At 41.0% G+C, this 10,845-nt stretch overlaps 1 protein-coding gene across 1 annotated transcript in view; it reads left to right on the top strand.

The window, feature by feature from the left end:
* The first annotated feature begins 2,216 nt into the window (after nt 1-2,216).
* Nucleotides 2,217-10,845, top strand: part of LOC132896684 (protein sel-1 homolog 3) — a 55,546-nt gene continuing 46,917 nt past the window's right edge. Inside the window, exon 1 of the mRNA XM_060937688.1 lies at nt 2,217-2,492. Coding sequence (XP_060793671.1) covers nt 2,427-2,492 — 66 coding nt within the window. The 5' untranslated portion in view covers nt 2,217-2,426. The remainder of the gene's footprint in view (nt 2,493-10,845) is intronic.

The following is a 10,845-nucleotide window of genomic DNA, read 5'->3' as shown; positions in this document are numbered from 1 at the left end:
CGGTCACTGCCGCGCCAGTGTCCAGTTTGAATGTGACAGGTTCTCCATTAAAGGACAGTGTTTCCGTCCACTCTGTCACTGAGCGAGCGTCTTCCTCATCGTCTTCCTGCCACCTTTGCTGCGTGACAGCGTGGACTGCTTTCGCGGACCGACAGACTGCAGCCTAGTGGCCCTTTTTTTCGCATTTTCTACAGCTTGCATCTCTTGCTGGACAGTCTTTCCATTGGTGGTACTGTGTTCCACCGCACCACTTGCACTCTCTCTCTGCACGGGAGCTGGTCCGCTTGTACTGAGGGGGCTTCTCTCCTTTGGAAAATTTCCCCTTTTCTCCTTGAGGTCTTGGCCCCTTTCCTTTGTAACGGATGCTATCAACATTGTGATCGGTATTTTCGCCATGGAGTAGCGACTGCTGTTTCTTCACCATTTCGTTTTGACGTACAGTTGTGATGGCTTTAGTCAGAGTTAAAGTTGAGTCCAGCTGTAAGCGTTCTGACAGCTTTTTGTCCAGGATCCCTACAACTATCCTGTCTCTTATTAGTTCGTCGCGGAGTGTGCCAAACTTGCAGTTTTCGGCCAGAGTGTGTACTGATGTTATAAAGGATTCGGCGCTTTCTCCCTGCTCCTGGTGTCTTAAATTGAATTTTGCTCTTTCATAAATTACATTATGTGTTCCTACAAAATGGGTTTCGAAAGCACTTTTCAGTTTGTCATATTTCTTTTTATCTGCTTCTGACAGTGGCAAGACACTTAAAATGTCATCAGCTGCATCTCCTAAAGTATACAGGAGAGAGTTCACTTGGTACTCCTCTGGTTTATCAATGAGTCCTGATGCTATACGAAGGCGTTCAAATCTCCTTATCCATTTTGGCCAATCAGCAGAGTTTGAAAAATCAAAGCTATCCGGTGGTGCAATTTGTACAGCAGCGGTAGCCATCGTGTATATTTGTACTTGTTGGGGTATGCTTACACTCCTCTCTGGCTGGTTGTCCTGTGGCGAGGGTGGATCAACTCTTTCCACTTGACTATCCTCTGGCGAGAGTGAAGCACCACTTTCCTCTTGTTGCTGGTTATCGGCTGGCAATGGAGTATCCATTTACTGTGCTCCCCCTGAAGAATGTGGTCTTTCCTCTGCTCCACGAAGCTCCGGGAAACAAACAAGGCAACACAAAAAAAAATCCGGTCTTTGTCCTTGCCAGCAATGTCGTGAGGGTGCGCTAGCCTGCCAGGTTTTAGCTAGCTATGAACACGCTAACCTGAAGAATGTTCACGTTCGTGAAAGTAAGTCTCATACTGTTACCGATCCTCCTTTTTTTTCTTTTTTTTTTTCCATCGTGAGGCTCCGAAATTAAAGTCTTTCCTTTACAAAATTTTACAGGAACACATTTTTACTTCTGACACCATGTACTATTATTGGTAAGAATCACAGAGGCGGAGAGTAGCGTGTCCATCAGATGAGTGTACTCTTTATTAAAACACTTCCTGTGTGTAACCTCCAAACATGTCCCCAGTACACCAAACAAAACAAAAATAAATAAAAAAATAAAAAAAATAAAACACTGTTACTGTGTGAAAGCATGGACTCAAATTGTAGCACTGGCCATGTTTACACTACCGTTCAAAAGTTTGGGGTCACCCAGACAGTTTTGTGTTTTCCATGAAAAGTCACACTTTTATTTACCACCATAAGTTGTAAAATGAATAGAAAATATAGTCAAGACATTTTTCTGGCCATTTTGAGCATTTAATCGACCCCACAAATGTGATGCTCCAGAAACTCAATCTGCTCAAAGGAAGGTCAGTTTTATAGCTTCTCTAAAGAGCTCAACTGTTTTCAGCTGTGCTAACATGATTGTACAAGGGTTTTCTAATCATCCATTAGCCTTCTGAGGCAATGAGCAAACACATTGTACCATTAGAACACTGGAGTGAGAGTTGCTGGAAATGGGCCTCTATACACCTATGGAGATATTGCACCAAAAAACAGACATTTGCAGCTAGAATAGTCATTTACCACATTAGCAATGTATAGAGTGGATTTCTGATTAGTTTAAAGTGATCTTCATTGAAAAGAACAGTGCTTTTCTTTCAAAAATGAGGACATTTCACAGCTGAAAATGGGACTGATGAATCAAATCGGTTCGATTCACTTCGGTTGGAAAGAATCGATTCAGTGCAGTGAGTCGCCTCTCAGAGGGAGCAGGTGCTGAGCGGCTCCACCTGCGTCTGTCATCCGGAAGAGTGAAACAGTAAGTCACCAGTAAACAAATTATCTGAAGACGAGAATGAAGTTACTGCCACGTCAGGCTTGTTTCAGTCCTTCCCGACTTGTTTATCATCTTTTCCGACTTTATTTTTAATTCATTCGAGTTGTTTAAAGCTGCTCCGGATCCGAACCGAATCGAACCGATGCGTTACAACGTGACAAGATGAAAGTTTCTCCAAGTTCCTGCTTCTTCAGCAAAGTGACGGTTTGCACTGCAGTACTTTCAGTGGTAAGATAGCAAAAAAGAAACACTTTCACTTGTATTAAACACAGCCTAATTATGTTTCAGCTGCTTGGACAAGTTATTATATTTCATTATCTGTAGAGAATGGCTTACAAAGCATTTCCTGGCGCACAGGATCAAAGAGCTAAATGCACAAAGTTCCTGTTTTTAAGACTGAGTTTTGAAACAACTTAGAAACTCTTAACTAAACAGTTATTACTCAGTAAAAACACACCAGTTTCAGTGTAATTCTAGTTTTAAGCATGTTAACACTGAAACTTTCAGGGTTGTTTTACAATCAGGGTACAAAGTTTGTCACAGGGGTCCAAAATTCAAATTGATTCAAACTGGTTCTTGTACCAGTTTTTAAGTGAAGGACAAGTTAAAGAACAGATTTCAGGTAATTTTTTGACATACACTACCGTTCAGAAGTTTGGGGTCACTTTGAAATTTCCTTATTTTTGAAAGAAAAGCACTGTTCTTTTCAATGAAGATCACTTTAAACTAATCAGAAATTATTATTATTATGTCTTTATTTCGTACTCTAGGTACAACTAACAGCAACATGAAAAATTAAAAATAGAAAAGAACAGTTAACATATTTACAAATTTCAAGCTATCAATTTACACATATATTATTCATAACATTAGAGCTGTGCAATATATCGTATTTTTATCACGATATCGATATTGGTGTCAAACGATATCAAAATTCATAATATCGATATGAAACGATTTTTTGTCATTTGTCGAAAGGGACGTGCACAATATTTCTACAATGGCAATAAAACAACAATAACATTGACGTGACAGTAAGGTAAAACGAACCCTTCTGTCCCCTAAGGCACACCGTAGCCTTGCATACGTCATCCATTCTACTCCCGCGATATCTCCGCAACAGTAAAAAATCAATTCTTCTGTTTTCATACGTGTCGGGTAGAGCTGTGCAATATATCGTATTTTTATCACGATATCGATATTGGTGTCAAACGATATCAAAATTCATAATATCGATATGAAACGATTTTTTGTCATTTGTTGAAAGGGACGTGCACAATATTTCTACAATGGCAATAAAACAACAATAACATTGACGTGACAGTAAGGTAAAACGAACCCTTCTGTCCCCTAAGGCACACCGTAGCCTTGCATACGTCATCCATTCTACTCCCGCGATATCTCCGCAACAGTAAAAAATCAATTCTTCTGTTTTCATACGTGTCGGGTGATTTGATATATTGATTTGTTAATATGTTGTTTGATTTGCTTGCTAATAGTTATAATAATACAATTAACATATATTTACGTCATATTTTTGGATGTGGGACTGGGTAATGTAAAAATGGCATCTACGGAAGAAAACAAGCACAACAATATTAGCACATATCCAGCTTGCTAGCTGTGTTAGATGTGTTAAACCGTGTGGATTTAAGTGGAATAATTGCGAGTCGTCCTGTGGTCAAGGCAGCGTTTTAAGGTAAGGCAATTTGGTTATTAAATGTTGCCCGCCGCGGCATGTTTACTTGGGTTCATTTGATTTTGACTTGTGCATCTGCAGCTAGCATCATGCTTTGAAGTAGGTTCTGCTAAGGACGGGTTTATTGTGCGATGTAGACGGACTCAGATGTAATTACATTGTTTTTAAAATTCCGTGCTTAAAACGGTGTCCCCCTGCTAATCATGTAGCCCTAATCATGTGTTGCTTTTACTTTTCGAGTGAAATATCTCTGCAAATGGTATTTCAATGCTGACATGCCAAAAAGATAGCGGAGTCCACATTTGGAAGATGAAGGAAGAGAAGCCTGATGCTTGAAAATAGATCGCTTAATCCACAACGCATATCTGTATTTGAGACATAACCTGCAACTAGTGGGGATGTTTTGGAATGACTGTGCATGGGGTGTTTTTGGCCACAGAACACTAACCCACAGTAGTAGGAGGACTACTGGGTTCGTGGATTTTGTCTGTTGACTGAGCGACGCATGGGGTTTGCCTTGTGCCATTTCACGTAGCATCTAGCCGCAGTGCCACCTACACTTTCAGGGAATGTTTACATGCCGCTGAGCTATTTTCATGTATGTTAATTCTTAAGGACTTGTCTCTATATTGTGCGTGTTCACACACGGACTGGCCATCGGGAGTAGCGGGAGTTTTCCCGGTGGTTCAGTGTGGGCCGGCGGAGAAAAAAAAAAAAAAACAGTTGCGCGCTGGCCTTTAATATGATAAGCAATGTTAACAGTTTCTTTAAGAAACTGTTAACATTGTTTATTACAGTTGCACGCTGGCCTTTAATATGATAAGCAATGTTAACAGTTTCTTAAAGAAACTGTTAACATTGCTTATCATATTAAAGGCCAGCGCGCAACTTTTTTTTTTTTTTTTTTCTCCGCCGGCCCACAAACTCCCGCTACTCCCAATGGCCAGTCCGTGTGTGTGCGTGTTTTAATGTTGGTGTCTTAACAACACACAAGCTTACGTTGTAGTGTGTGTGTGTGAGAGAGAGATTTTATCCTTGGCTGGCTACGAGCCAGTGTGGACGTTACGCAGTAATCACTGGTAATACCAGCGCTGGCTCCATCCTCTGTGATCGGAAATGTTGAGTGAGGAGAGCGTGAGCCTTGTGCAGGCTATAGGACCTATGCAAAGTACGCGCTTGCACAGTAAATAGTTTAAGTAAAAGGCGTTTCAGGGTACAACGGGAAGGGTTGACAGGTAGCCTATGAGGCCTGTACTATAAAAATGTGGCCCGGTGCCTCAGGTGTTGATGATCAGGGCTTTAAAAAAAGGTGTATAAATATCGTTTTAAAAATCGCGATATCGATATTTACTGAAAAAATCGTGATATTGATTTTTTCCAATATCGAGCAGCCCTACATAACATAATCACACATTTCCCTCGAGAAGCCTGGTATGACCACAGATTGAGAGGACATATCATGGTACACGCTGACAATAGAACTCTGATCAGCTGTTAACTCGTATGCATTGTGTATCCGACGGATATTCAACAACAAATCATCATTAAAATTAGTGTCATATGCATAACGAAGATGAGCAATGTTTCTACCAAGTGGAGACATGGCACATGAATGAGCAACCTTTGCAATGTACGAAACAACAAGGTTTACATGATAAAACATATTATACAAAAATCTGAGGGACTTGATTTGCAATTGGACAGAAATATGCAGTTGATTAGTTATTGGTCCTAATAACCAGCAATGTGTATGGTACGGTAAACATAAAAGTTTCCTCAAAGCCTTGTTCCGTTGAACACAACAAGATTTAAAACCAGTTGACGAAAAGTCCCACAACTGAGATCCATAAAAAGAACAACAAAAGGTGCGAAACAGATACACAATATTAGATGTTTGCAGTTTACCATATGATACAACCAGTTTATTTACAGCAGCATTGAAAACACCTTTCTTCACAGTGCAGTCGCGGTTGTCCCGCAGGTCAGAGTCCACATAGTGACCAAGGTGTTTAACATAATCAACCCACTCGATCACAGAGCCATCCAGATAAACCTTTTCATTACCCTTCACATTTGATCCAAATTTTATACAGGCAGTTTTCTTAGCATTAAAACACATGTTATATTTTACAGCAAATGTGCTACATATGACTAACATTTCATTAAGTGCCTTTAGACTGGGGCTGAGCAGCGTCAAGTCATCAGCGTCATCAAATCCACTCTATACATTGCTAATGTGGTAAATGACTATTCTAGCTGCAAATGTCTGTTTTTTGGTGCAATATCTCCATAGGTGTATAGAGGCCCATTTCCAGCAACTCTCACTCCAGTGTTCTAATGGTACAATGTGTTTGCTCATTGCCTCAGAAGGCTAATGGATGATTAGAAAACCCTTGCACAATCATGTTAGCACAGCTGAAAACAGTTGAGCTCTTTAGAGAAGCTATAAAACTGACCTTCCTTTGAGCAGATTGAGTTTCTGGAGCATCACATTTGTGGGGTCGATTAAATGCTCAAAATGGCCAGAAAAATGTCTTGACTATATTTTCTATTCATTTTACAACTTATGGTGGTAAATAAAAGTGTGACTTTGTATGGAAAACACAAAACTGTCTGGGTGACCCCAAACTTTTGAACGGTAGTGTACGGTATGTGTATGGTAGTTTTGTGTAACCTACTATAAGATGGGAGAAACAAATGAAGTGATTCTCAGAGAGGACATTTTTTTTGACAATTCAGAATCCACGACTTCCATAGTGCTTTTAAATATAAGGCTGTACGCTTTGTGTTAGTTGTCTCTAATATTTATGTCCCAATATCTTGACCACATTTTAGGATGAAAATAATCTCATCTCATCTCATTATCTGTAGCCGCTTTATCCTTCTACAGGGTCGCAGGCAAGCTGGAGCATATCCCATTACATTAACATTAGAGACCTTAAGCCAAGTTTCAGTTCTTTTATTTATTTTTATCATAGCACAGTTTGGGTATTGCTATAACTACCTTTTTGTAAGTACTCTATGACAAGATCAATGTGTTGCCTATGTTAATATAAAACAGAATCAGAATCCATTTTATTAGCCAAGTATGTATGTATACAAAGAATTTGCTGTGGTGTATGTGCTCCTGACTAAGTTAATTCAAGTAAAAAATCCAACTACTTTGCCATTGCCTGTTCCAATTCTTACTCATTACGCTATATACAATACTGTGCAAAAGTCGTACGCACCGTGTGTTTTTTTTTTAGCACAAACTTTTGGTTGTTGTTTTTTTAATTTTATGACGTACATTTTATTTTTATTTTATAACTTCTATATTATCGAGTCAGTACAAAAACATTTTAGATTACCAAACATTAGTTATACAGTACAGAATTAAATGTTTAAAAAAATGTTTTTTGTCAGTAAATAAAACAGCATATCATGTAAGAGACTACTTCTCATCTCATCTCATTATCTCTAGCTGCTTTATCCTGTTCTACAGGGTCGCAGGCAAGCTGGAGCCTATCCCAGCTGACTACGGGCGAAAGGCGGGGTACACCCTGGACAAGTCGCCAGGTCATCGCAGGGCTGACACATAGACACAGACAACCATTCACACTCACATTCACACCTACAGTCAATTTAGAGTCACCAGTTAACCTAACCTGCATGTCTTTGGACTGTGGGGGGAAACCGGAGCACCCGGAGGAAACCCACGCGGACACGGGGAGAACATGCAAACTCCACACAGAAAGGCCCTCGCCGGCCCCAGGGCTCAAACCCAGGACCTTCTTGCTGTGAGGCGACAGCGCTAACCACTACACCACCGTGCCGCCCATGAAAATAATCATTTTAGATATGTTATTTTATATTGAAAAATTAGCTGTCTCGGAGAGGACATTTTTTTTGACACAATTACATACTAATTTGATTAAAATAGTCTGAAAACTTACTGGCATTCAACATTAAAACTTAACTATGTTTCCAATGATATGGAACCAAATATGTGTTTTATGGTATAAAGAATGATTTAAGTGCATCCCTTTTGGAGCTACCTGTGGTCAAAAAAGCACTTTTTCTAAATGACACGAGTAATTTTGCTAAATATGACATATATTGCCATACATTCACCAAAAATAACGTTATCACCAATTTTTTTTTTGCATGGTAAATAGAGCTATCACAGGGCTACAATAAACAACCAAGTTTATTTAGTCAAGCCTTTTGGTATTGAAGACAATAAGTGTTAAATGTGATTTTTAGCTTGCGTACCCTGATTGTAAAACAATGCTTAAGGAAAATTCCACCTACATACAAACACAGTAAACATATTAAATATGTTTCTCTTGAAATACAATAAGTATTTGGGCAGCGACACAATTTCTGCTTCTGTCCCCCACCACATCCATCCATCCATCATCTGTAGCCGCTTATCTTGTTCTACAGGGTCGCAGGCAAGCTGGAGCCTATCCCAGCTGACTATGGGCGAGAGGTGGGGTACACCCTGGACAAGTTGCCAGGTTATCGCAGGGCTGACACATAGATACAAACAACCATTCACGCTCACGGTCAATTTAGAGCCACCAACTAACCTAACCCGCATGTCTTTGGGGGAAACCGGAGCACCCAGAGGAAACCCATGCAGGTACGGGGAGAACATGCAAACTCCATACAGAAAGGCCCTCGTCGGCCTCTGGGCTCGAACCCAGGACCTTCTTGCTGTGAGGTGACAGTGCTAACCACTACACCACCGTGCCACCCTTCCCCTCCACAATGGATTTGAAATGAAGCCCATCCATCCATTATCTGTAGCCTCTTATCCTATAGACCCTTCCCACTGACGTCACCAGAAACCGGAAGTAAACAGACCCTGCGCCATATTGGAAGACCAACAAACTCGTGATCGGGGGAAATAACGGCAGCGCGCGGAATTTAAACCCACGAGGCACTTGATTCATCATAAACCTACAATGGTAAACTTTTGTGCTGTGTTAGGGTGTTCCAACAAAGCTGATGGGAAAGGTGAAAAGAAGTCGTTCTTCAGAATACCAGCTGTGATTGAGACACAAGGGGAGCAAACTAAGGAGCTTTCTGCCAGGAGACAGAGAATAAGTGCATTACTGAGTGTCTGTGAGCAAAGGAGAGCCTGAACGTTGCAACCTCCCTATTGGTTGTTTGTAAAAATGTATCAATTGTTGCTCTTCATCGCGGACTCGAGAGACGAGACCTGACGAGTTAGTTCGTTGGTAGCAGAACAAAATATCTGGACACAAATCGGGTTTTCAGAAAAGGAAAGAAAATAAACGCAGGGTCGACAATACAAAAAAGGAGGCAGAAAATGCAAAACGAGTTTTAAGGTAGGACAAATGGTTACTTTTCTGAGGCAGCCCGCCGTGGCTGCAGGCTTTCAGTTGTGTCATTGAATGGTTACTTTTCTGAGGCAGCCCGCCGTGGCTGCCTGCAGGCTTATTTATTATAGCCCATTTAGTTAAAATAGTTGATCTAAAATGTTTATAGTTATAGTTATGTGATGGTTGTCCTCAGTGTTCGAACTATGCCGATATTTTCGGGGGGTCCCTTTTTTTCCCTGGGGGGTGCTTGTGCTTGTCTCGGAGCGCGGATCTCCAAACACATGAGAAGCCTATCTTACGCACATATCACGCGGACTCCACACCTCCACATAACTCATCAGGGGAAATCGTGTCCGCATTGGCATGTTCAAAAAACAACCTCGCGTCAACAATGATACCACACGCAAGAAAAAAAAAAACAGTCAGGCTACTCAACAACCAACCTGGCAGCAGCAGTCGTTGTCATATCGGTTTATTTTATCTTTGATGTAAACACAACACTTTGGATATGCAAATGCTTCCCGTTACACATGATTGCTATGTCAATAAACATCATTTTGCCAATATTTTAGAGACCCCCCAACATTTCCCAAATCATGTTTTCAAGGGATCTCATGTCTGTTTCAGGGGATCTCGGATCCCCCGAGTACCCCCGTAGTTCGAACACTGGTTGTCCTGATTTAGACTGGTGTGTTTTTTTTTGGGGGGGGGGTTTGCGCAATGTTGCACCCGGGTCCAGATTAGGGCAGAACCGGCCCTGGCTACATTTCAGGTGTAGTTTGTTTTATGTATGTATGTACTTGCATAGATGTGTACTTGGTCTTCCAATATGGCGACTACCGAAATCTCGCGGCGCGGTGACGTCATGCGGGATCCCTCTATACAGGGTCGTGGGCAAGCTGGAGCCTATCCCAGCTGACTATGGGTGAGAGGTGGGGTACATCCTGGACAATTTAGACCCACCAATTAGCTATGGCGACAGTGCTAACCACTACACCACCGTGCTGCCCTTGAAATGAAGCCATCAACATGTAATTGAAGTGTAGACCTTCAGCTTTAATTCAAGCGGTTTAACAAAAAGACTGCATTGATCATTTAGGAATCACAGCCATTTATTTCATAGTCTCTCTATTTCCACAGGCTCTAATTGGAGAAGCTAACACAATTATGACTTGAAGGGCACTGGGTAGAGAGCATACCTCCACCAAGCCACATATTCGGATTTGAATCAAAATCTAATCAATTGTTCCTTGGTCCATGTCTCACTTTTGCTCAAAATTTCATCAAAATCTGTTCACTACATTTTGAGTTCCACTGGGAACAAACAGACAGAGGCAAAAACATGACGTCCTCCAAGTTGGCAAAGGTAAATATAAGCATCACTTTTAATACTTTTAGTTTGCAGTCAATGACCACCTGAAATCTGGAATGTCTGGACATCACCAAATGCTGAGTTTCCTCCCTTGAGATGCTTTGTCAGGCCTTTATTGCAGCCATCTTCAGTTGCTGCTCATTTATGAGACTTTCTGCCTTCAGTTTTGTCTTCAGT

This window comes from Neoarius graeffei, chromosome 13, assembly GCF_027579695.1.
Source record: "Neoarius graeffei isolate fNeoGra1 chromosome 13, fNeoGra1.pri, whole genome shotgun sequence".
NCBI classification, from domain to species: domain Eukaryota; kingdom Metazoa; phylum Chordata; class Actinopteri; order Siluriformes; family Ariidae; genus Neoarius; species Neoarius graeffei.
Note: the sequence above shows the minus strand (reverse complement) of the source record. Positions and strands in the feature narration are given on the sequence as shown.